General features: G+C 37.3%; 1 protein-coding gene across 26 annotated transcripts in view; it reads left to right on the top strand.

The window, feature by feature from the left end:
- The window catches only part of LOC112456527 (longitudinals lacking protein, isoforms A/B/D/L-like), a 51,115-nt gene that overhangs the window by 7,883 nt on the left and 15,277 nt on the right, over positions 1-27,955 (top strand). For 14 of the 26 annotated variants that reach the window (XM_025019138.1, XM_025019144.1, XM_025019146.1 and 11 more), the window contains exon 6: positions 1,483-1,620. In XM_025019138.1, coding sequence (XP_024874906.1) covers positions 1,483-1,620 — 138 coding nt within the window. Of the gene's footprint in view, positions 1-57; positions 1,199-1,482; positions 1,621-15,735; positions 16,044-17,750; positions 18,454-21,036; positions 21,331-22,377; positions 22,731-24,282; positions 24,672-25,481; positions 25,592-26,427; positions 26,766-27,580; positions 27,907-27,955 lie in introns of those variants that run through there. The other 12 variants (XM_025019149.1, XM_025019141.1, XM_025019139.1 and 9 more) reach the window with 12 other exon arrangements.

Here is a 27,955-nt window from a genome sequence, read left to right as displayed (position 1 = left end):
GTTATCTGTTAAAACGGGACAAATTGGCCGACACTAGCTTGGGTTTCCTCGTTGCAGGTGGGGGGGCGCGGTCTCGGTCGAGAGGGAATTTGAGTAGTGATGACGGTGGTGGTCGTGGTAACGGTGGCGGAGGCGGTGTTGCCCCATGGGCTTCCCATTTCCTCGAATGTAAAAAAGTGCCAAACATGAGGCGGCCACGCCCGGACGTTGACGTAGGCGCGTTGCTTAAATCACTGGCGAACAAGCAGGGCAGAAAGTATAGCTTAGACTCGGTTAAAATGTCCCTGGAGGCAATATTGCAACAGGGGGTTAGCACCACTCAGGCGTCCGAGATGTACGGCATTAATCGCTCAACGCTGCAGTTCTATTTGAAAAAATTGAACGTCGTCAGGAGGAGATGGAGACAACAACCTTCTAGTACCCCGGTCCAGCCTAGACAGACTTAGTGTGCGCATGCGAAAACGCGCGAATATTGTAGCATCCCATGCACCGTTCTTTTAACGTCGAGCCCAATTGACGACGGTCGTTAATATTAACAATTATTATATAGTTTTGTTTGAAATAGTTTTATTTAGTTTTTGATTTCAGTTTTACTTAATCTTTGATCGTTCACTTAAAGATCGAAATAGTTCTTACACGCATTGCCAAAAGACATTCTTCTGTATTCGTTAAATTTACCTGGGAATCGAAACTCCCGACAAGAATCACTTCCAAACTAGTAGTTCAACAAAAATTTAACGATAATTCAATGAAGTGCACGTGCGAGTTTAAAGTACGGCGCAAGTCGATGTACAAAGTATTTGAACTTTAAATAGTCTGAAACTATCAGTATTATTTATCTATTTCTTAAGTGTTACATGTAGACTATTCAAGCTAAATTGTTCAAAATTTGTGTGACTGTTACGTGCGCGTGTATGCGTGTGAGCACGATCTGCGGGGCGGATGTGTTATGGATGGTGTATTTCACGTAATTTGCCAAATATTACTTGCTGTAACGAGCCATGAGTATAGAGGGATTGAATAGGGATATCTTGTGTATAATATATAAATGTATTCTAAGCACTCCCACTGTATAAGGGAGTGCTGTGCGATTTTCCGATCGTGAAGCCCTGTGTTTCGCTGCGTAATTTCTTGATCGGTATTACATATATATGTATCCCAATATTTTTGTTTCCAATTAAAAGAGTTTACGAATAAAGTACCCCTTTTCATTCCTAGAACGACGTTTTTATTATTACTTTCATTTGATGTGCTAATTGTAAATTATTTGAGACTTTTAAATAAGGATTCCTTGAGATTCACAACTAATCTTAATATTAATTTTAATTTGATTGTTAATTTGAGATGTGCCAAAACAGTTTTCGTATCTTCGCTTTATGGCTTGTTCTTTTGTTAAAAATTTTTGAGTGATGGTACACAATATCGTATCATGCGAAGAGTTAAACGTCACATTGAAATTTATCGGACGATGGTTTATTTTAGCAGCTGGTCTTGGCTCATGGCATGTTACTGGTGACCGAAGTAATGCGGGGGGTGTTGTGGGCTCTGTGGTAGGAGGTCCCGGAACGGCAGACGAGGTTTTTCTAGCAGCTCAGGAGGGCGTTCAGCGCGACTCACAAGGTAGGCTCATCCTCATCATTTTCCATCTGTCTCCGGCCCCCGTAACAACAGGCATTCGTAATTGGCCTAACTCGTTAACGCTTCTTACGTCAACATTTCGCGAGAGTCGTTTCTACGACTTTGAATGCAAATTTTAAACAAATTTATGACCGAGTAGAATATGAAACGCGCGTACTTGTGTCTGAATGGGCTCGAGAAAAATTTCGAGATTGAAACAATGATATGCATTTTCTCCTAATGTGACAGACCGCGGACAATGGCTCATTCACAAGCGAGTACGTTGATAAAAGTTTCGATGACGTGTACACGCGCGCGTAATTATATGTGCCTGTTGCGCAGGCGGGGCGGAGCTTCTTTTTCTTTCGTTGTCGATAACGTGGTTCAACCTAGATTCCGGTACGTTCAAGTGTAGCACGGTCTCTGAAAGAGCTTTTTATTTTCTATCAGAGCATGTAGAGCTTTCCGTTAAAATCTTAAGTTCTTTGTGTACTTCTTTCTTTTTCCTTTCTTAGCGTAGCGCCGCGATACGCGAGACTTGGCGTAAGACGAGCCGATCGCACGCGCGCGCGTTTTTTTTTATCGCGTCAATCGCAATTGATTTCCTATAATTGGTATTAACGATATTCGTTCTGTCGTCGTCTCGTCTTCGTCTCAGCCTCGCAACGCGCGACGCTGCGGCCTCTCTCTCCTCCGAAAGGAGTACGACAGCGCGAGGAGGACAGCCCGCAACCGACCAGGGAGAACACGAGACCCAGTATCTCGTGTCAATTTCGCGCCGTAAAAATCACGAAGGACGATTATAGCTAGCTGTAGCTTATCCCCGGTAACAGTTACACGCGAGATGACAGTAGTTAGCAGTAAATTATAGTTATAACGCCCCCCCTCCAATTGCGAGATTTTCTATTATTTTTACGTAAACGTGCTCAACGTTGAAACAACTGTAGAGAGGTAGCCAAGATAAGTGGCGACTTAAGAATCTCTTACTGCATTACCTCGGTTAATAAAGTGGAAAGTACGGGCTATCGATTACTCTATAAAATTGTCGATCTTTCTTTGCTACATTAAATGGGACATTTTATTAGTCAAACGTCATTTGCATTTTACTATTGATGATTTAGTAAGCATAGTTTAAAGACAGTTATGACACGAAATCGTGCGTCACCGATAGCTTGAAACATGTAGGTGTAAAGATCAATAGGTAGGATTGAGTAGGTATGTCTCTCTCGATAGTCTCTCTATCTTCGAAACCGGTTCGTTCCGTTCGCGTTCTATGCATTTCCGCGGAGTCGAATAACGCATCGCGTGATAAATCCAACGATGAGAATTTCGATACGCGATTATTTTTATACGAAATGACACGGTATATGACGCATTTGTTTTGATACGGAAACACGCACACGAAACATAACTCGCTATTATAGCCGGATTCCGTTCGGCGGGAAGTGGAAGTCGTAGCTCAGCGATTAAATAGGAAATTTTCGGGACGTATCCGATAGCGTTGTTTTTCTGTTACTATGAGAAATCGAAGCTGAAGCAACGTGAGAGCTTCTCGGTAGGCAGGAATATAACGGGGCTTGCGCGACCGAGTGTGAGCCAGCAGTCTCGCGTCTCCTTAGCTCTCCAATCGGCGTTACGTGCCTTTCAAGAAATTTGACACTACTATATTAATATACTATGGGTGACGCGTCCATCACCTTCGACAACGATCGTTTTACGCTGATTCTCGAGCTCGAAACAGCCGTCCCATTTAACGCAGCCTATGCAGTTACTTGACTCTAGAGTGATGTCATCACACGAATTTTCAAGTGATGCTCGCTACACGCGTCCTTAGATCTTTTTCCTCGACATATTTAACGATCGCATACCGTTGCGCGTGATTTTCGATAACATTGTCGAGTTACTTTCTCAACAAGATCGATGCTACAGTTCTCTTCGGATTACGTAAATCTCTCTACCCTACTTACGATTAGATTCAATCTAATCTTTTCAAGTTATTTGTTTCAATCTTCCATGTGACAGTCATCTAATCATTAGATGACCTACTATTATATCACGTTCAATTGCTCCTATAGGATGAATGCAAGACGGATTCAATTGTCCGAAAACTGAGCGTGAATCTTACGAAGATTCTCTCCATCGCGAGACTTTTTACGATCCAGACCGCTCATCGCGGCGGACATGGGAAATATAGTTAATCATGTTTGTATAGTATAATAGGCATGTATACTTGCTGCCTGGTCGAGGCATTCCCACGAACACTCGCTGACCTTGGGCCCCCATGAAACTTAAAACGAACGCGCGTGATACGGTAGATTTCTCTCGAGAGAAAAGAGAAGAGACAAGAAGCGAGTAAGCGAGCGAGAGAAAAACGAAGTTTCTCACTGACGATAGAGAGGTGCGTGTAACGGTTTTCTACGGTCCACTTATGCAAAGCGTCGACTTTTAATAGACGAAATTTCGCAAAAATTTACGAAAAATTCCGCTTTTTTCATGAGATAGATTTTGCGTTGGATAAAAACTCGCAATAAAATCAAGATTGTACGGTTATATTATTTTCGAGAAGACTCTTCGGTAGGAAAAATTATATTACATACATATTTAATATAATTTAACGGTCGCGTTTTTATCGCGAGTCAACGAGCGAAAAATTGAGATTATTAAATAATCTCTTGTTTAACGCGTTCAAGAATCTTCGCCGTTAGCAAAGATAAGACTATAATAGAAAAACAAATAAAATCCGTCGTAGTTTATACGTGACCCAGATCTATCGCGAACTCGTGTATAGGCGCGTTGAACCGTATCAAGGCGACTATATATATATTACGTAACAATAAAATCGCCAATGAAAAGACAGACTTCGGTACAGTTTCTTAGCGAGACAATAGGGAGCAATTTATTGTTTTACCAATGTTATGATACCGAGACCGATAACGAATTACGATAACATATTGACCTCTTTAATGAGCGATATTTTAGATGATATAGCCGAGTTTAATAAAAATTCGGAATAGTTTAAGCGAATTTCTTCTTCGTTGCTCGTGAAGAAAGTAGTAAAGAAATTTCTGTCGGCTATCTCGGTTCGGCAACGCGAGTCTCGAGACGACGGGCCAGCTGTGAGCCTGCTTGCATCTGCTAATGTGCGGCGACAGCTGCACGCTGAGCAGCAGATGCAGCCGGATGCCGGTCGGCTCCAGATGGCTGAGCCGGAAATCGTTGCGCACATCGTCTGTCCGCATCCTTCGCGATTGGAGAGCGTTCTCGAGTGATTCGATAGCTCAGAAACGATATTTCGCATTGTCGTTGCGATCTCCCCGAATCGGAATACGAAACTTACGACGTGATTCCTCATAGAAGAAGGAATTAAATTCATACGATTCAATGAAAGCGTATTATTTTCTCAGCCTTTAATTTTCGTTAGAGCAATTACGTTATTGCGCAACAAAGAAATCGGTTAATTCGCGGAGAGACATATTGAGAGAGAAGGATAGCGCAAGTAATAAAAGTTAATAAATTATCTTTAATACAGAGATCAGTTTAGGCAGGAGGGAAAAGGCTTTTTTCAGGCGCGATCGGGTTTTTTTCTTTTTTCCCCCCCGTTATTTTTTAGGATACATGATCGCCCTAAGGTGATCCAACGTGGGAGGCAAGGTAATTTCGGAGAGAGAGGAGCGGCCTCTCTGTCAATGCTAGCGTTGCTAAATCTTCGATCTCGTGCTCGCGATCGCGCGGTTCCTGACGTGATACTCGACGGTGATTCATTTCGCGGTGTCTTTTACGCGCCAGGTGCCCGTAGAATCGCGAGAGCTCTCTTTTTGCCAGCTCGTCACGGCAGACGGGAATAACGTTCTGCTTCCATTTTTCTTCTCACGCATATGTCACGTGTGTGTCGTTGTGTCGCGCGCGATACACTTGAAAACAAAAAAAAAGGTACATTGGACAGATGCTCGCATTGATAGCGAAGGTCGTTTTTTTTCACCGTCAGAGACTTGTTGCCTTGAATCTAGTTTTTCGTGCCGAGTCGTTCGAAAAAGGAATTGAGGGGCCGATATTTAAAAAAAAAATCACGCCTCGAGCCATCGCGATCGGAGTCTCACAATCTTTTTTATTTTAGGCTCCATTGCTACGCGGAAAACGCGTCTTCTTTCATTTGTTTTTTTTTGTTTTGGAATTTCCACTTTAAAAGCTCTCTCGTACACCTTTTGGTTACCGCTTTTTGCATTTACGTGTATCTTCACGCACGTTTTTTTTTGTCGATCTCTCGTCGAGTTGGTTCCGTTAACGAGACGCCCGGGGTTCGCGATCTTTTAGGACCGGAGTTGCGCCACGTTGTCCGCAGCGCGTAGATCTTTTTTTTTCTTTCTCGTGAAATATTCTCTGTCGCGGAAACACGCGAAAGCGTTCCCGGCGACGAGACAAAGGGTAAAGGTAAACGCGCGCGCACGCACGCCTGTCCGAAGGAACGGTCGCCGAAGACTCTCTTGCTGTCCCTTCGTGAACAATCGACCGCTTCTTCTGGCAACAGTGAAACGCTCGGGTTTGCCTCTGCCAATTCGGGACGAGAGTCACCCTCGGATCCCAGATGATAAAAAAAAAAGAGAAATCAGCCCATTGTAGCCGTGACGTGTTTTTTTTGTTGCTGCGAGAAAAAGAACCGGTATATACATGTAACGAGGGCGCGTGTGCTGAAATCATGCACAAAAGTCGAATCGAGGAAGCTTGCCCGGAGAATCGCGTGAGAGGATACATGATACATCCTGCGTATTCCCGTTGATCGCGGATTGGAACAACCGGGTGCGTTGACGTACGACCAGTCGTGCGCGGACTGTCAGTCGAATTCTTTCTCTGCCCTCTATACCATGATCGCCCAGGGAGATATCTCGCGTTTTCCTCTTTCCTTTTTTTCTCTTTCTTTCTCTTTTTCTCTTTCTCTTCCTCTCCCTATTGTGCACGACGAAGAAGCACGGGGGGGAGCTCGGTAACCCTCGCATTTCTGCGTGCTTCTTCCACGCCCTGTCCACGTACATCTGTTTCGTCTGCCTCTTTTTCCCTTCTTTTCTCTTTCTCTCTCCTCGAAATGCGCTTTCTCATACGGCTGGTCGTAAGTCGCGAAACCGGCCGGCCGGAAATCCGCCCCTCGCCCGCGATCTCGCTCCCCTCCCTCCCTCCCGGGAAAAGGGATCAGCGAGTCCGTCGGCGTCTTGCAATGTCCCTCTCACGCGTCGCGCGCGTTTATTCGCACGTATGCGTACATTTTCACGTTGGGTTGCGGCTCTCTATAAAAGATGCGGTCAGAAAAATGAAACAAAAAAAGCACGTGCCACATCAAGATCTTGGTCGCGCAAGCGCGCGCGGACCAGGAGTACATGCAGTACGATATAATGATGTGTGAACAATTTATATATATATTATATATTCATATATATATAATTTTTTTCTTTGTCCATTCCGTGTATGCGTACACTCGATAGTTTTTAACCCATTTGTGCCATATATATATATATATTTACATATATATTTTTTTTGGCGTAATTCGTCTTTTGCATGCCACGCTTCCTTCGGTAGTGTAACTATTACACCTTAACTCTGCGGAGGTGTGCAAGCGTGACGGCGTTCGGCCGGGTGACATTCCGAAGTAGCGAAGTTTGCATGGTGGTGGTTTGTTACCTATGTACGTGAACGGAATATTACATGAATGGAGAGTAGTATCCGCCGCAACGTCCGCTCGCGCTCGCACACGTTCGACACAAATTCTTTTTTTTTTTTACTAACCCACGTGTACATAACTCGCTTCTTTGTTCGTAACGCATAAAACATGAACTATTTAATTAACCCGATTTACTTATATATATCTCATTATGGTTCTCTCATATGTGCATACGTACATGCGCCACGTATGTATGTATACATATGAGTGTTCGAAAGAAAGGACTCCATATAGTATATATATATATCTACACTGATATATACTTAGTATATATATATTTAATATGCTTAACACTATAATACTATTTTTCTATATTCGATATATATCGCTATATATATATACATAATATATTTATAACGATTACGTATATAAACATATTCACATCGTTGTCATTATTGTTCATGGTATTGTACTTACTCGTTATTCGATTCTCGTTGTGTTTGTTGTACCATGCCATGTCACAATTTTTCTCTGTATACTTCCTTTCTCTGTGTTCTTTTACCCACCCCAAGTGTCTAGGCCACGATGATGATGATGAAGAGCTCGAGATCGAGATGAAGATGGGAACGCGGCGGAAGAAGCTCGCCGAGCTGCTACGATCGAGCGATTTCTCGGTCGGAGCGGGCGCACAGAGCTTCTTCGGTATCCAGGAAAGAAGAGTCCGATGATGTCAGAAGAGAGAAGAAACCTGCAAGCGTGCTTTTTGCGCGTTTGCTGAGACCATCAGGAGCTGAATCGCGCTTTCGTCGGTTATTTTTTTGCTGCGAAAGCGTTCGGTAATCGCGATTTGACGCGTTCTTTTATTTAATCCTTTGGATTTTGATGATCTCATTCGGATGTTATCTTTATATTTTCGCTCGAGCTAGAGCTAGAGTTTCAAAAAGGTGACACTACGAATAAGATCAACGGATCTCGAGAGATTAACAAAGTTCTCGAGTGTCAAAAATGCGCGGATGACATCTGAATCGATGCGATTTAGACGTTTACGCGTGCGTTTTCGACACTGTCGGATATTTATCTGCTTTCGGCGTTCGTTTCTCGCGATTTCGCGGCGTACGGCTAATTTTTGTTCGAGCGATCTTTTCGCATAGAACAAAGTTCGTGCGCTCGCGCTTTTTTCTTCAAGAGAGAAGATCGAAGATCACAGCGGCACTGGTAATATGGTAAGAACACTTCACGAGGTAAACAGGTAATACTCAGGTCAAGGTAAAAAGGTAATCCGTCAGAAATACCAGTAACTTGGTTACATTATAACATAACGTAATCTGGTAATCTCATGTACGCAAACAATATTTATGCATACATGCGCGTTGCGCTACATGTGTATATTTAACGTGCGTATGTAATTTACATTTTGTATTTACATAATGATGGTATATGTAACATGTTGATTAGTGTTTGACGTTATTGCAAATGAAAATAGCCGCGCGTGCGAGTTAGCGGATCTAATCATTGGTAAGACGATTACGAACGCTCCTCGTAAGCGATAGTCATGTTTTCATTTACAATACGATTCTTTTTTCCTTTTGGGGCTTTTTTGTTATGAAACGGTATGTCTGAGAAGATGAGCGAGAGGAAGATTGAGTGTATGACGAATGTTTACGAGTATTCCATATGTATGTACAATAACAAATTTTCTTATGTTTTGTTGCGTCTTTTATATCGATTTTGGATTACTCTTTTGTTGTAACAATAAGAAAGAAAGTCTTTCTTATTTTCGACAACGACGAGGGAAAGCTAAAACGATATAAAAGTGCAATGTAGCGGAAAAGAAGCTGTTTTTTCTATTAATTATTTTCAGTTGCGTTTCATCGCGATTTTAGAGAGCTTAATAATTTTTCTCAATACCAAGTTGAAAATATTTTTTTTTTCGATTTCGATACTTGAGAATTATTAAAAATAAGTTTTCTAAAATTTGGTGAAACCGCGTTTTGCTGGAGAGTGGCCCCTCCCTCCTTCCTTTCGTTTTCCATTTTTTGTTCACAGAAGATTAGAGAAATTGTGACTGCGCTGTTATTCGGAATGTTCAAGTTGCAGGCGTCGGAGAAGAGTGGTTTTTTCTATTTTTCAAAGACTTCCTGATCATCTTGATTTGACGATTTATACGCATTGTCACATTTCTGGATTTTCTGTGGACGAAGCGCGATTACCACCGATTTTGGGCAAAAGGAAGAGAGAAGATCGAAGAAAATAGAAGCAGATGCCTGGGCGATCTCAGAAAGGACCAGAGGATAGGCTCATCGTTGGTTTCTGAGTCTCATTTTGAGATTCAGAAATTCCAAGATCCACAGTAAGATCAAATTGGACGGTTGAGTTTCCGATTATCCTCAATTTGAGATTTTCGGAACTCGAGAAGATTGTTTATATTTTACGAAGATTGCACATATTTTCTCCATGTTATTTTGCTTTTGTTTATGTTTTCGCGACGTTCTTATTTTTTCTCGCTCGACTTTGGGTATATTCTATTTAGCGCTCGCAACGCTCTTAGAATCATTTCATCCTAGTTGTTTAGCAAATGTTAAACAGGGACGAATGATGCTTACGAGCGTCACGAGCACCAAATGGATCCTATCCTTTGGTCAAGTTCGCGTTCGCGATGTGCATCTTTTTATCTGCAGGAATTAGGGATGAAGATGGACGTTCAAGTTCGAAGGTCTCGCTTTTTTCGAGCCTTCGAACGAGAGCTTGGAAGATGTTAAGACAACTCTAGCTCTTCGGATTGGTAATGTATTAATGTATGAATGGTAATGTATGAATGGTATAGTATTAGTAACACTGTGATAAATATAGGTGATATTTGCGATTATTTTAGTGATAATCGATGATTAATCCCGTATAGTTTGTAAGGCTTATTATAAGTTGCCATAATTGCGGCGTGATTTAATTTTTCTACATTTTACATGTTTAGAATATAATTTCTTCCCTCTTTTTTAACAGGTTGGTAAAAGGTTTTTTTTTTAATAATATGTATTTATCGAATTACATCGAGTTCTCGCGGCTGTGAAAAAGTTTGATTGGATTTTATGGATACTTTTTTTCCATAATCTTCTCAAACTTGACATCCGCAGAAATTAAGATGTTTTTCCATGGCCTTTTGCGTGAGAATTTATTTCTTGTATGCGTGGAAAGTTTGAGCGTTGAAAGAAGATTATCTTTGTGCGTGTGTATATGTTTGAGTGAATGAGAGAGTGATATTTATCGGATAAGATTCTAGATTACGATATCTTCTACGTCTTTAAGATAATTACTTTTAAGAAAAATGTTGGTTTTATAATAATTATGTCTATTTTTAGAAGTTGTTAATGATATTTATCGCGATATTTTTTTTTTTTATGGAGATCTGTAGCAAGAATATGGATTTCCATACTAAATATTAATATTTGCCGGGCATTCTGATCATTTTTTATTTATTGTGATACTGAGAAGATTCGAAATGTTCTCAAGATAGCATTTTGCTTTTTTGAGAGCGTTTTTCCAGCCAGATTCGCAAGGATGTGATGCTGCTGTCAGTGAATTGCACCCGATGTCCATACGGTAAAAAAGGTAAAAGGTACTGTCCACGTAAGTATTTAGTCTTGTGCGTTGTATCGGCGCGCAAGATGCTCTTCCATTATATCTATTACGCAAAATATTCCCGGCAGAAATAGTTGATTCCGAAATGTTTTCGTATTTATCTCTTTTACAAAATGACTAAGCCTTTCGATAATTATCGAAAAGCTTAGTATAAAACTTTTGCATCTTGTATTAGCTGGCAACATTTATATTGCCGTAAATTCAAAGCTTCTATTTCTGCCGCAATTTGTTTATTATATCAAAAATATGATTACTCTTGGCACGTTTCTCCGATTTTTCTTGATTTATATACATGTTCCCATGAGGTTGTCACATTAGGCATATGCCATGAAGTTACAGTAATTCCAATCAATTGTTATATATAAAACCAACGAGATAATTTTTATGATGTGCATACTGGTAGGCAGTGAATATTTGACGCTTATCAGTTGACAAATTTTGAATAACTTTGTTTCACGGTTCTCATCAGCTCGATACGTTTCATTCGACGATTAAATTTTCCAATAGTATCCTTCATAAATTTGATTCCTGCAATCTCGTTTCGCGAAAAATTGCGCTGCTTCCGCGAGGAAGTCGCGCAATGTTCGCTGAACGAAAAGAGACTGATGACATGTCCGATATTCATTTTTCTCTTCCCCCCTTCTCCTCTTCCTCTTTTATTCCTATTTTTTCAAGTTTTCAGCTCGACGTATATGCTGCGTTAAGACTGGATTCCATTGTCTCAGTGCACCATCCATTCCTCGTGATGGAGATATTGCTCGTGGTGTTTGTATGAATCTTTGTGTGTGAATGGAATGTCCGAGTTCATGTGTTTGAGGGTAAAGGGTGTAGAATCTTACCGGAGCTTTTCGTACAAAATTGATTGGATTGCGAGATTATTGCAAGCTGCAACTCCTGGATCGATCGGATTCTAGGGCGCCAGACTGCGAACGATCTATCGATTGTCCTTGCATCGCTCGTGATCGAAGGGAGGAATTGTAATCGAGTTCGTTAACGCTTTATAGGGAGCCTCATCGCCACGTGTCGCGAAGTCAGTGAATAAATTCATTGAATAGTATGTACAGAACAAATTTTCGCGCGAAATTCCGTTTGATAATTGATTTAATGAATTTGACTAACCAAATTTTTGTTGGAGCTACTTGGAATGTTTATGTAACGTATATATTCATCTTCTAGGAGCATTCGGATATGTTGCGAGCAGCGTCGCAAAATGGTAAGATTCGCGTAGTAATTGTGTCGCTTTTCGCAAATACCGAATGATTATGGTAAGATAAATTTGATGAGATTTAATTCTGGCGATATCGGTACTTGGCTTTAACAAATATTTGGATAAGAAATCGCGAAAATAATGTTGTGTTGATAGCGAGCGATATAAATGTAATTTCTGTGATACACCTGAGAGGAAAACGAGTTGAATTCTCGAGGAAAATAAAATGAAAACTTTGTACGTTTATTTTCATTGAAAATTGAATAATTTTTCTATATGAGCTGCGATTTTTACGTTGGTTTTGCAAACTCGCTGCGGGTCTCGCAGAGATTTCAAATCCATTTTGAATTTCGAGCTCTTACATCACAGAAAATTACATCATTTATTTGAAAAGAATAATTTCCTGTATGTAGATTTTTCTATGCTTATCACAGAATTCAGGAAAGTCTCTATGTGCATACTGTTCAAGATTGATATTTTGTGGTCGAAATTAACACGATACAGTTCGTATAGGGTTACAGAATCAGATTTAGATGTCGCATTCGTTCTACAAATACAGGCTATTATGCAATCTGTTTTCAATGGAAATGTTCATAAATGTGAGAGTATAATTTGTAAAATTTATCTATGAAAATGCTTTGAAATCTCAAATAATAATAACGACTCTGTTACCACTTTATTGCAATTATTACTGCTCTGTTAATCATTGCTGCGCAGCGATCATTACCAGCGCTGAAATACATTGCACGGGTGATAATGGATTAATCTTCACAAGAATATTCAAGTAACGAGAAACAGATACTTGATTCGATTTAAAAAAAATTGCGTTTTGTAGAAACATTCTCTCACATTTGTGTATCTCGGCTACAACTTGAAGGAAATACACTCTCTTGCAATTCTCAATTTTCGCGACAGTCGATTATCGAGACACTAGACAAGACAGACGGACCGATTCGCAATTAATCCCGATTCAATCATCCTCGTATTTCACGTCGAAGAAAAAAACTTGGTGAATAGAGGCGCACTTTTCCGGTTGTATCGCTCGCGTGATAGCGGCGAGGGCCCCGCGGTGTTTCAGAATCAGTTCTCGGGTATCGTTGCTCACGCTGCGGCCGACGTTATTCGATCCAGTACTCCTTGGACAGACATCGGCGCTACGAGTGCGGGGTGGAGAAGCAATTTGCCTGTGGAACCTGTCGGCGGCGTTTCACCAGACTGGACATCATGCGGGTACACCAGAAGAGGACGGGCCATTATTTGACGCCCTATACCAGGGCCAGGGGGAGGAGGAGGATAGTCGAGCATTCGGACCGTCATCTCCGCGGCAAAGGCTTTCCGGAGGGAGTACGAGAATGAGGGCCAGCAACCGTGGCGGGATTGACATCCGTAGCATGTCGATTCGTAGTCGAATCTTTTTTCCCCCGTCGTGTAATTTCTATTTCTTTTTTTAGTGCTTCGAATTTCGTCTATGAAGAAGTAACCCACGTCGCGATGCCAAGTAATGAGTTAATTAAAATTTATTTCATTTAATACATATCTATGTTAAAAAAAGACATTTGTAATAATTTACGTTTTCTTCGAGCAATCGACCGTTGTTATCTGCATTCCATGGGCGTAGATGCGACGTTGCATCGCTCGACAGAAAACGAAATAGAAGTTTGCCGAATTTCACGTTGATCTCCAAGTGTAAAGTTCATTAGGGGGTATTATGTGTTTTTGTTTTAATTTTTTATCTTGAAATAATCTGATGAATCGCTTGGAGTTCAACTCGATATTTTGGCTGCAAAAATTGTGTCTTCAAGAAATTAATCGAGCGGAGTATGTTTTAACTTGAAATTATGTTTGCGATGGACTTGGCTAGCGACGAGCATAATACAGTAATTTTTCGAGAATTACGTTCGCTTCATTTGTATTGAATTCGAAGGCATATTTTGTTTTGCTCGAATTAATTGAAGTTAATTTTTTTAATTTTACGATTTCTTGTGCTACTGTCCCGAAGACTTTACGATCGAAATTTTCCGAAACTGCCGAAGCAATAGGGGAACAAGAGTAGCGAACTCTGAAATTTTTTTTGAAAGGAGTCACCTCCAAATGTCACGAAGATTATTTTATGTTTATTATTGCGCATATTTTGTAAATTCAAAATGTTAGAAATTATCTCGGTGAGGGAATTGTTTTCGGGGAATATGATCGGCGTAAACATTGTTGTAAAGATTCGTTAAAAATAACATGGCGCTAATCGCCAATTTTTGTTACAATAAATGGCTAATTTCTGCGAAAAATCAACCAGACGTATGTGTTCCAATAATGTTCTTTCTCATTGCTTCTCCGAAAGCATGAGTTAATCCGGAAGTATCAGTTCACAAATGCGCTCCAATACTCGAGATTTCTCACAATTTTTACGAGAGTAACATTTCATTAAATCTTTCACTACGCGTTTATTCGATGATCCTGCGAGATTATATGTTTTTGAATTCATTGTCCACTAACATAATTAAATATGCAAATTATTGTAAAGGAGAAAACTTTCTTTTATCAAATATTTTGTAAAATTACAAGATTCACTCGAATTTGCTATTTAGTAAATGATAAAATGTTCTTCGGTTATTCAAAGGATCCGTCATTATTTTGTCATTTTGTCATTAGTCAGAATGCGAATCATAATCGATTAAGTCTTTCTGTAATGTGACATTAATTTTCTCAGTCTTAAGATGGATTCGTTTTATGAATTTGAAATTTATAACTGAAGAAATTAGCGTCATGTTACTTTCTTTCACTCGTCGGTTTCCTCCTCTTCTCAGCATATATTTATATAACAATACTCTTCGAGTTGTTATAACCTTTGATTTATTATCATTAGTCGTGTGGTAGATTTTTTGAGTAGAGTTAATGTAAAGATAAGGAGGCATCTCTTTGAAGTCTTATGCGATCTCGTGTCAATCGTATCGATCTGCAATCAGTCGTATCTTTCATCGTCTACAAATGCGAATCCGACCAGTCGATGGACCAGAGCAAAGAAGACCAAATAAAGAATCTTTTGAACAGAATCTTCTGATCTCTTCATTGTGTAAATCCTATCCACTCAGCTTTTCAGCTCTCGTCTCCCGTTGCGAGTGTGAAATAACTTAATTTTACTAACTTTTGGTGTGGTATAATCTCCAACTTTTTCATATTATCAAACCTAAAATAAAAATTAATATCGAAAAATTAGGCATTAATCTTATTTGAATATACTTATGCTTCAAATTTCATCATTTAATTTTCCTTTTTAGAAAATTGCTTCAAAAATCTTTGACAATAAGTTCTCCATCCTTTGGAAGAAGATAAGTCACGTATTTCTTTTGTGTGTAAAATAAATACCGTTTATATAACCTAATTTTTTAACCAAAAATTTGATTATTCAAGCGATCAAGACGGTCAGAGCGATATTTGTTTTATAGTGCCATTGTGCACAGAGAAAGTATTCCGAAAACGAAAGCAAGAGAAAGAGAGAGAAAAAATGTTTCAGAGAAAGCTCGTTGCGCAAAAAGAAAAAAAATAAAAGGAGTCCTTGAAATTTGAACGTATCTTATCGTCGCGTCCCCGCGCATAATTGATCTCCGGGGTGATAGTTGGCCGATGATGCTTGCAGCTGCCACGCTGCATTGGTCACAGTCCACTGGGGTGCATCGGCAACCCACGGCACATTACCGCAGACTCTCCTGTCCAAACTGCGGTCGCAGCTACAAGTATCGAAGCGGTCTGCGGGGACATATCGCCGACTGTCTCTCGGAAAGAAAGAAATTGGAGGCTGATTTTCGTCAACGGCGGGAGGAGCTATTGCAGCGAGACCAACAGCAGCAGCAGCCGCCGCCACCGCCGCCGCCACAGCGGCAGTTCACTGAGAAAGACGTCCGAATACTGTACAAGTTTTGGAAATCGTAGACACTTGTGTAGCGCAGAGACGAAATGAAAAATCGGTAGTAAAAAAAAAAATCTTCGATTTCCATTGCGCCGAAACACACTCCTTGTTCTTGTTTTATTTCACCTTCGGAAGCGGGATCCTATCATCGTTTCTCGACCTTGGAAGCTGTCCAGTATCTCGATCCAGGCACTGTCTCTTGCCCCTCTTGGCGGCAATGTATGGCTTCACTAGTTCCTGCTCCTTTATTTTTTTTTCTTACACGTTTCGCGAATGTTCTTGATAAAAAAAAAGTGTTTATTCGTAAGATTGATCGTATTTAATAAACATTGTTTCGATAAATATAAAGATTACTCGAGTTATAGATTATTTTATTTAATCAATATTTCTCATATATTCTACTTTTTTTATAATTTTTCTTTCGCCAAGTAATGGAGGTGTCACACCATACCATAAAAATAAAAAAAATGAATAAAATACAAAGTTTGTTTAATCCAGATCAATGTGCGGTACACTTTGCACTTTCCTATATAATACGCATAATTCATAAATTAATATCTTCACATTAATAAAATTACGTAAACCAGTTCCTTTTAATCGCGAGTGGCATCTGGTACGTGCTGCTAGCGTTGTACATAACTGTCAGTATCCGATTAACGAAGTAATAAAAAATGAAGTATCAGTGATAATTGTTGGTTGATGTTTATTGCATGCCGAAGTCTCTTGTCATTCAGCCGAACGTAAGCTTCGTGATTGTCAGCGCGGCCAGTAACATATCGCGTTTAATGCGGCTAAACGAAGGAGATGCATCTCGAGCGGCTCTCATCGGAGGGAGATCATCCATGTTCGTTATCATTCGCGCGTAACTTCGGCCCAGTATATTTACGTTCATTCGCCGCGAATGTGTGTTGGGTGGAACTATACAAGGAGGCATATTTTTTTACGTTGGGTTGAAAATTAATTACATCACGGGTGTAAAAATGGATGCACTAATAAAAAGCAGCTCATTGTTTTTGGTGCAGCATGTAAATAACAACAGCCTGAAATAACGAAGACTGTGCACAAGGATCTGCCGTAAGGATTAACGACGTGTTCTCGAGCATTAGTGTATAAATTTATATCGCTGAAGTTACACGTTTTTGCTATTGTCATATATAATAACGTCACTTTATAGTTTCCACGTTATCGATTATTTGCTTTTGCTGTGAAATTTTTAGTATACAGGGTATCTGTCTTTCTGTAACCACTCAGAGATATGTAACATGAGAGAATAAATCGAACATTATCACATCTAAAGATAGAACGCTAATTCATATTCGTGTATTTATTCGTTAATTAATTTAATGTTAATTTATTCGTGGACAATGCCACTTCAAGTTTCCTACTGTAGCGATAGAATCTTATGTACGTCGGTATAAAATTTTTCAGTAATCCGGTACTTCGACAGACTCGTCCATGAAAGGATTAAACGCGAATCAGTTTATCGCGACGGGTTTGGGAGCTTTTTGCGCAGTCTTCCTTTGGAGCGAGCTTGATTCAGTACTGTCCACACGCTTGGTTCAAGCTTTTCTTTCAACGGTCGAGAAAGAGAAAGAAAAGGGCGGGGGGGAGGGGGGATCAGTGTCCAGGTCTCGCACTGTCTCGATCGGGAGTGTCCCCCGCGGTTTTGCAGATAAGAGGGGCCCGTTTCGTGCGTCCGGCAGGAACCCGTATGATGTAAAAGGCCTCCCCCTGTATGCTTGCAGCCAGCCCCGCGAAGGAGATCGTCTTGAGTGGCGGCGACGGCGAACTGCCATTTCGGTGCGTAATGTGCGGACGTGGGTACAGGTCGCGATCGTCTCTCACACGACACTCCAGATACGAGTGCGGCCGCCTCGGGTCCCGGTATACCTTCACCTGCACCCTCTGCGGCAAGTACTTCTGCCGGCCGGATCACCTCAAGCAGCACATTCTCAACATCCACGGGGGCGCCGTCGCTAAATAACCGCGGCTGTGCCTCATCTCTTTCGGCACGGAAAGAAGCATTCTCAACGATCATCGATTCGCCGCCTATTCGTGACGAATCCGTCTGACGACGTCGGAATTACCGCGGAAGTAATTGCGGTTGTCACGAAATCGTGGAAGAATGTCTTTGCACTATATACTCTCTTCGAAAGAGACTTTATATTTCTATTAAATACACAGAATTTTTATATGTAAGTAATCCTGTAAATTTGAACTTGAAGTTTATAAACTGTTGGATTACTTTTATGTAAACTATTGTTCATCGTGACGTGCGAAGTTGTATTTAGAGCGATCAAATTGATTTTGATCCTGGTGTTGCAATAACTTTTTTTTATTGAACGGGTTTTCTAGAATAGGCTGCAGATAATTTAGGAGTCTACGATAGAAATTATTTGTATCGTTTAATGAGCCTTATATTATTAATTATACATTTTACTTTTCGATTTGTTTATCCAAAGGAATACCAAAGGAAATTTTTATTTTGGATTTTTGTCAATAGGATTAGTTATTATGTATGAAACTTCGAATTATTAATTATTTTCTTTATGAATACAAGATTTTAGAGGAGGTATTTAGCGATTGATTTGAAACATAAGTATTCACGTTCAATAGTTCTTGTTTAGAGATTTTGCGATCTTCTCAATTCAAAGGTCGTGTTTGAAAAATTTCTCGGTTACATTTAAGAGTTTGTTAACAGCCTAATGAGTTTTCCGGAAACAAATACGATTTATGTGTATTAAGCTAAGTATATTATTAATAAATTCCTTATCATTGCGCGGTTCCAAGACTAGTTTATGTTTATATGGAGGGGTTAAAAAACCACATTGGTGTAAGTCAAATTTTTAAAAATATTTCCTCGTGTTCATAGATGTAATCTGTATAATATATAAATTGCATCTATGCACATGAGAAAATATTTTTAAAAATTTGACTTACACCACTGTGGTTTTACTCTTCCATATGTATATATATATAAATGCTCAAGTAGACATTTCTTCTTTTTAAACGACAAAAGATTTAATTTTCTACTTTAGGAAATTCAAGATCAAGTGAAATAATAATGACTGCGTGCATATTACACGTGGTTACATTTGCGTGTTTTAAGGGTGAACTGCCAAATAGCCTGATCACGAATGCCAAATGACTAATATTCCTATTTTTCTAGTGCAATATACGCGTTTAAGTTATTCTATACAAGTATACGATTATATGATACAGACATGTATAGCTGGATTAATATATTGGAGAATGTTGTTCAGGAGTGACAGAACTGTGAATAAGAAGCGAGTCATCTGTTCCTGTTCTTGTTGAATCTTTTGACGAATTCGTTCGAATGTAATTTATTTTACACTTTCGGGAGGAAACTTGCTGTCGAAAATTAAAATTTCTTTATTACATGAAAAGTGTTTAAATTAATAAAACGGATATTATTAGAATGTGGAAGTTTATCAGCTTTTCCAGACGGTGTTTTGACGCAACCGTATATCTGTCCGTATTTGTCTATATAGAACATCTTTCGCCTTATTATTATTGGAATAATCGCGGCTCGTTAATGTATCTCGAATTATCTGAATAAAACGTGAAAATTCGTAAACTTCCGTCTTCTAGATATTTACTTCGTGTCGAAAGTTTTTAAGCGTATTGGAATCTCTTTAGTTTTCTTCGCGATTGAAAAACTAGATTTAAAAGTACGAAAAGTTATTTATATACTGAAAGATTATTTAAGAATTGCATAGGTTTAATTCTGATTACACGGATAAATGTTTGGAGTTGTAGGAGTCTTTTTACAGGGATACGATTTTTTTTTATGGTTTATCCTATTGCAAAGATATCGATTATATGTAAAGAGAAGTGTGCTATGTATGTGCAGCGACTTGTCGTCGTATGTTATATTTGAGGCTATGAAATATGCGTAAATATCTTATCTATGTGAGTTTACGTATATAGAAGATATATGACAGGGTCACATTGCCCTAAAAAATGCGACATGGGTATATTACTGTTATTGTTGGACATTGATTCCACACGTTGTTACTTATCCGACTTTATAAATTTTTATGGTATTTCAATAAAAAAGTAACATTAAAGCAATTTTTCGCTTCTTAACCATTTCTTATCCCTTTCAATCTGATTAATATCTTTTTATTACATTGTTTATTGTTTTATTCGTATATATAATTTATTTTTTTATAGCGCACAAAATACTATAAACTGAGGAACGCTGCGATAACTGAAAATTTGTAACATAATGATTTTTTAATTTTTAAACTAATTGTAAATTGAAGTACCTACATATTAATTAAATTAAATATTTATTTAAGAAATACAAAAAAGTAAATGATTTATATAATTAATAAGAATCGGACTTAGTTACGCTTCCGCTAGTAAATATTAGACTAAAGACAATAAGTAATTGTCTTTCAGGAAGTTAGAGTTAGAGTATATGACATCCAGATCAATCTCTTTATTTTCGAAATTACAGAAACAATTGTAGTAATCCTTTATTTGTCAGTTAATGGTATCATATAGTCAAACTAATTTCTTTGTCTAATTGTGCAATTCCGATGTGAGGGCGGCTGCAAGTCGACTATGGGCGTATTATAAGAATTCACCATGCACATTTTGTCAAAATTAAAATAAGAGTTTTTTAATTTGGCAGAGGTTTAGTTAAAGAAAATTTAATGAAGCGAAAATTTTATTTCCTCCCTTTGATAGAAAATTCAAATTCATTATAGCATATCGGGTATTTTTTTGTGGGTACATATAAAATTTAAACAAAACTTTCTCTATGAGGAAGCAATTTATATTAAAGAGTAACATAAAATTAACAAATCATTTAAATAAAATCTTACAGAAAAGCGTCTTCGTTTCATGCTGATTTATTTCCGGGAAATCCAATAGATGCACGATTTCTTGCGTATCCTTTTTTTGGTATTTACGTTCATAGCGCGATTTTTTATCCCAGTCCAGAGGACTGAACCGATTTTCGCGAGGACTGACGTCACTTCGTTTTATGTTTCGTTACAGACGTGTCGTACGCGCTAAACAACGATGAGCATCAGTGCCTGAAATGCGGCAAATGTTACAAGAATCAATCTTCCTTGAGCAGACACATCGTACATGCCTGTGGACCGACCAAGTTGAAGTGTGTTTGTCCGCACTGCGGAAAACCTTTCTCCAGTCCCGATACTCTCACCGACCACATGATTCAGATACGCCTTAAGATGTATCCGCCTCAGTGATTGTTCCCGATTTCATTTATGATCTCGAGTTGCTAGATTCATTGTGCAGAATCGAAGTTTGCGTCACGTGAAATTTTAATTTTATAAGCAAAGGTGTAGAGAAAATACCTGTATAGTTTATAGTTTTAAGAAATTTAATTATTTCTGACTAATTATGTTATTGAGAAGTATAAATTACGTTTAGTTTGTTTATTTTATTGAATTATATTAATTTGACTATGTTTTCTTATTGCGAATTGAGTTTTATAAAATATTTAGTGGTGTAAGTTCAGTTTCATTTAGAATTTCTGCATTCGTAATCGGAATTACTGTTTACGAGATTAAAACTGTTATCTATCGAAAAAAGTATCTTGAATCAGTTATATTATATATTATTGTACTTCGGCATTATTTTAATAAATTAACGATAGGTATAGGCATACGCGATGCATTACACAAACTAATTTCTCTGCACTGCTACATTTAGCGCTTTTGACATGATTGAATGCTGTCGTCTGCGATTGTAAAGCGAAGAATCATTATTAACTCACATAATTACTTAATCACAAAGAATAATATTTCTAACTTTTCGAATTAATTTAATAAAAATTTAACGTTTTAATTCAAATCCGTTTTACTTTTTGTTTCCTTTATTTTATACATACTCTTCAGATCTCATTTATTAGGAGATTCGTCTTTCGAAGGTGAAAACTTCTCGTAAATAAGATCACGAGTACAAAGCTGTAAATAATAATGATATATTTCCTCACATTAAGGCACTACGAGTTGGATGTTGAAAATATTTACACAGTAATTCTCCTCACTGAAGATTTTATATGACGCACTGAAGATCCTACTTAACATGTCGAGTATCCCAAAAATCATCCGTCACTCAATTTAGTCGAATTAACTATTGCCTTTGTTACTTTATCTAATGCTATCTATAATGTTCTGAGATGATATAATTTAGCTAAAGGATATAGTCGTAGAGCATATAGTCTATCCAACCGCTGGAAGATCGCGTGAAAGGAAATCGGAGAAAGAGAGGCTGAGATCTTGCATGCTCTGGTACTCACAAAGACGAGACCATACACTGCCCGTAGATCGCAAAATTTACACGTTTGTTTCGTTTCGGACCTGCTTGCAGTATGCTGGACCGAATTCTCGACGCTACACGAGGCTCTGGTCTTCCACCGGCTCGACTGGAAGAAGACATCCGAACAGCAGCATCGTCAGCAGCAGCAGCAGCAGCAATTATTTCCGCAGCAGCCATTGCAGGGCCATGTCTGCAAGAATTGCGGCAAGACCTACAAGCAGAGAAACGCTCTATGGCGACACTTCAAATACGAATGCGGCAAAAATCCTAGATTCCAGTGCCCGTATTGTCGTTACCGGACGAAGCAACGATCCAACATGTCCTCGCACATCAAGCACAAGCACGTGGGCTTGAAGATCTACGCGATCGATCTCGAGGCCGGGAATTGAACGTTTAATTAGATTTTTTTAATGCGCGAAATTGCAAAATGCCTCGATGCGTCCCCGGCAGAACAAAAGTTATTGTTTAATATTGCGAAAGCGATAATTTCTACAACTCGACAGCGCGGTATCGGTCGTTTGTAGAAAATACCAGTTTGAACAATGACTTCAGCGATCAAGTACATTTTTATAATAATTTCACGTTAATTTTTTAATAAGTTACCAAAAATTAATTTAAAAAATTATCAAATCTTATATCGGAAGTTATATTGGAATTAAAAATAAAGATATTGAAAATACAGACAATATAGCTTGACGATGTGATTTAATAACTATTAATTGAGAAAATATTCTTTTATTCGCAGAGTATATAATTTAGAATTATATATACGTTATTAAAGTTTAGAATTTTTATTTAATGTTTATTAGAACAGTATACCTACTTTTTCGTATTGCATGAAGCATCTTTTGAGATTAATATATATTACGGAGTAGTCGAAATATGAGATTGTTTTTTTATTTTTAAAATAAGTATACATTTCTTTGTTTTATTTAGAAGATATTTAAAAAATAACTAATCATTGATTTGTTTCCTTTAATTTGTTAATTATTTAAATTATTCAATTTGTCATCTATGGAAAAAATACACAGGACATTTTATTATAATTGGTATTCGTTAAATCGTTAATATTTGCTATTCTAGACAAATCTAGATTTCTAATGTATTGTTAAATGTTTTATTGTATTGGATTCGTTATAGGATTAATTCGTTACAGCATACTGAATATATTGTCAAGCAATTAAAAAGTAATTAGAAATTTTCTATGCAATTAATAAAATTCAACATACATAAAATTATTTTAAATTATATAATTGAATGTATTTTGTATGTCTTTGTATTAATTTATATATTGCCATAAATATTTTACTGCGCATATTCGAGATAAGTATTGTTTAAAAAGTATTGTATAAAAAGAATGTGTAAAAGGCCTCTGAATAATGTAGTATTAAAAAAATTAATTGTAAATAAAAATTTTGTTTCAAATAGTCCTACTACATATTAATTCACTTACTAGTATGTTGATGTTATGACACACGTGGCGGTTAAGTATTATTCATGTAAAAGTAATGTTCGAAAGAGAAGAGAGCAACATATAAAATAATTTATTTTAATAATATAATAATAATGTTTCTGACTGAAAAATAAAAAAGTAAATTACTTAATTAAAACCGTAAGATTTGTTTAGTCGTATTTATGTTATTTTTGTTATGTTATCTTGGCCGTATATAAAAGTATCTTGTCACATGTAGCAAAATAAATCCCTCAAGTTGTGAGAGAGAGAGAGAGACTTGTCAAGTGTTGTCTCTTCAGGGTTTAACGGGCGAACAAAAATTACTCCGCACTAATCAGCGTAAACAAGGTCGTCTTCCAGGTTTTTCGAGCATGCGGACCAAGGGCTGTTCTGTCATCCTCTATGTCTATTCTCCTTCTGCGAGTTCAGTAGTTAGAGATCTCAAATAAATATCGATTCCCGTAGCGCACTCCCCGTTCAATCCTCGTCGTTGTTTGTTACAGCGTCGTCGCTCGATAGTAATCACATTAGCGGGAATCGTTGCTGTTTCTGCAACAGTCCGTACCCGACGATAGCTCATCTGAAGAGCCATCTGACCAGAGGCTGCTTCATGGACCCGTCCTTCTCGATCGAGAAGCGGCGCAGCATCAACAGAATGGAGTCCAGAAATTATGTGTGTCCAAAGTGCTCGCAGGGCTACAAGAACAAACGTACGCTGGACACGCATCTGCGTATCGCGTGCGGCCGCGAGCCGAAGTTTCAATGCCCGTATTGCGGTCTGAAGAGCAAACATCCGCCGAACATTTACACGCACATTAGACGCAAGCACAAGGGCCAGGATCTCTTTCTCATAGTCGACAATAAACAGATGAATTAAATTATATTGTAAAATTGTTCAAATTCAGATATAGTTTAATTATAAATGATTTTAATACTTGTATATAATTTAATTACATATGAATTTGATAACAATTTTACAATTTTGCATGCTTGTAACTATTTCTATGGAATACGTATGGAGCTTATGAATGTTAAGAAGACGATGTTCTTGCTAAGACTGTCTTAAAATTGTAAGATTTTTAACAATCGGTATTATTATAAAAAATAGATTATACAAGTATTGTATCAATTATTTACACTTTTATCTTTTCTAACAGAGCAAAGGTAAAAAAAACCTATAAAATGTGTTCGAAGTTTATATCGAATGCATTCGATCGTATTGCGTATATTTTTTATGAGTACTTCACGTCTCGATTTTTCATAAAAAATTAAGAATGCATTTTAGACTATACCTCTTTATTTTCTTTCCTCTCCTGTCCAGTTGCACGTATGAGAAACTAATTTTACTTGTATTCAATTTTTATTGCGCATTTTGGTTTTTGATTAAAGAACATTTGGTAAATAGCAATGTGCGTGGAAAAATAGTATATAGGCAGTAAAATATTTTTATAATAACCGTCAACAAGTAGTCATATTTGCATTATGTCAGTTATCTTGTTCTTTTAAAAAGAGGAGTATTATTTATAATAATTAATGAAGCAATAAATTATTTTTAATAATTAAATAAAACGGCCGTATTTTGTATTGTTAAGCGATTTCATATTTTATTTAATGTCAATATTTATGTCTCTCATAATATTACAACAATATATACACTAAAACAGTATAAATATTCAGTTAATTGTTACTTTTTTCATTTCAGATGACTGTGATATCGTAATAATAAGAGCAATGACTGTACGTTGGAACCGTAAAGAAACATGCGATTTATTAGGATTGACTTCTCGAGAATCATAGGGAGAAGTCAGGAACATAATCTTACAAGATCTCATCTTTTTTTTTTTACGTAATCCAACATGCTCGTGCAAGATTAGAAAGAAATGGATATAAATGAAAGGATAAGCAGGAGAAAATAAGAAATCAGTAAAGGATGCCATTCGCAATATTTTAGCTTCAAGTTTTATTACACCAAATCAGATTTTTTTTAAATTTTGATAATTATTAATATACCTACGTTACTGTAAAATTGTTTTTGTTGTAAAAATGTTTTTGCTGCAAAATTGTTTTTGTTATTAGAATTATATGATTATTGTCTCTTCTAGGGAATTTTTTATACCTTTTTTAAAAAATCAATTTTTTTAAAGAGGCTTTTCTCTGATAATTATCAACTTTTAAACATTTTTTTATTGTATTGTATATTCTAATAAAAAAATTGTGCATTTTATTTAAAAAATAATGTTTTTATATTTATATTTATTGTTTATATTTATTTATTGTATGGGGCGTTAAAATAGTTTATGTAATGTTTTCGTAAATTGGCATGCAATCTATGAATTGGAAAATTTTATGTATTTTGAAATTTAAATTTGTATTAATTCTAAAATTAATTGGGAATATTAGTTTTTAAGAAATATTGTTTTGTGTGTATTTTGAAATTCTTATTTATATTCTAAAATTCTAAATATAATTTAAAAAAGGGAGTAGGAAGAATGTAGTATTATATTAGTAGAAAAAATGTAATATTAGTTCGTTCAACTGTGAATATTCTTTGTTTAATGAAAATATGTGATGGTGTAATTAAAGTGCTAATTATTGTAAAATGATTATGATGTAATTATAATGATGTTTCGACGTATTTTGGATTCCAGATAATAAGCAAACAATAGGTGAAGGCAAGTATAATTTACGGAAATTTTTGAAAAAGGAGGAACCGAAAGAAGAATATTCAGATGATGATTTGAATGACGACGAAGTAGCAAGTCGAGCTCATATCGAGCCAAAAGCGGATAAATTATACAGATGTCTTGACTGTGATAAAAGATTTAGAAATCCACGGACGCTTAAATCGCACAGATCGAACGATTGCGGAAAATCATACATTTGTCGAAAATGTAAAAAGGTGTTCGGTTATCGGGCGAGTTTTTGTAGACATAGGAAATCTTGTCGCGCGAGTATATACCATATAAAATGAATTGTAAAGTACCAGTAAGTGTAATCTTAAAATTTTTTTATTTTTTCATGTTTTTTTTCTTTTTAAACTAAACTTGTTTAAACTTGTTTAGTGATATTTCTATTTTTTCTGGGCGATATAAAAGTTTTTTTTTAAGTTTATCGCTCTAATTGTGATATATAATAATTTTTCATTGAAGTATTTGTTAGCATTTTGATACAGCATTTTATTTTATACACATCATTGTAACACATTTATATACATCGAAACATTATATATATCATGATGATGTAAAATGCGCAAAAGCCTATTATTTATCATGGCATACAATTGTATTTTGTAATTCAAAAGCGATTTATGAATCCAGCAACTACCTCATTTTGTATCTTTTAGAAGCGTCGTATATCAAGAAAATTTATAAAGATAAATAAGAGTGATTGTTTTTTTTATTTTGTATACATACTTATTTTATGTACAATGATATACAATGCGGCAAAAGTTTATTATCTATTGTGGCATAAAATTATATTTTGCAATTCAAAAGCAGTTTATATATCCAACAACTACCTCATTTTTTATTTCTCAGAAGCGTCGCATATTAAAAAGATTTACAATGATAAGTAACAGTGATTATTTAATTTAAAATTACTGTCGAAATACTGTCGAAAATTTGATCAGATTTGCGAGACCGTTTCAGTTTGCTTTTTGTGACTCAGTCGTGAGCACGATCAGCCGAATCGAAGCACGATCTTCCGTGGCTTTTTGAAATTTTGGCGATTGTTTCGTGGAGCGTGTCTCCAACTGAAATTACCAGTAACTAACGACGAACCTTGTTGATTGTTGTGTTGTAGAATTCCTCACGTCCGTTGCTCGGAAGTATATATGTGAATTATGCGGCAAGGGCTTTAACTTTAAGCGCACTTTTTACCACCATTTGAAGAACAACTGCTACTGGAACCCGAGTTCCAAAAGGTACCACGCGTTGAAGTCGAAACCCTTCTCATGCTCCAGATGCGGTGCCTCGTACTCGAAGAAGGAGTCCCTAAGATGGCACGTGCGTCACGATTGTGGTAAAATTTTAAAGTGCAACGATTGCGGCAAGACCTTTCTGCAAACGACCACCTTGCGCAGGCACAAGAAGGTGTGCGTTACACCGAAGTAACAACCTCTGCGATTCGGGGTATTAATTGTGTGAAATCCGTAGGGTAGAGCGGGGTCAAAAGTAA

This window comes from Temnothorax curvispinosus, unplaced genomic scaffold (genome assembly GCF_003070985.1).
Source record: "Temnothorax curvispinosus isolate PA1 unplaced genomic scaffold, ASM307098v1 QBEX01006933.1, whole genome shotgun sequence".
In the NCBI taxonomy this organism is placed as follows: Eukaryota; Metazoa; Arthropoda; class Insecta; order Hymenoptera; family Formicidae; genus Temnothorax; species Temnothorax curvispinosus.
The sequence above is the reverse complement of the archived record's forward strand: the minus strand, read 5'-3'. Positions and strand labels throughout refer to the sequence as shown.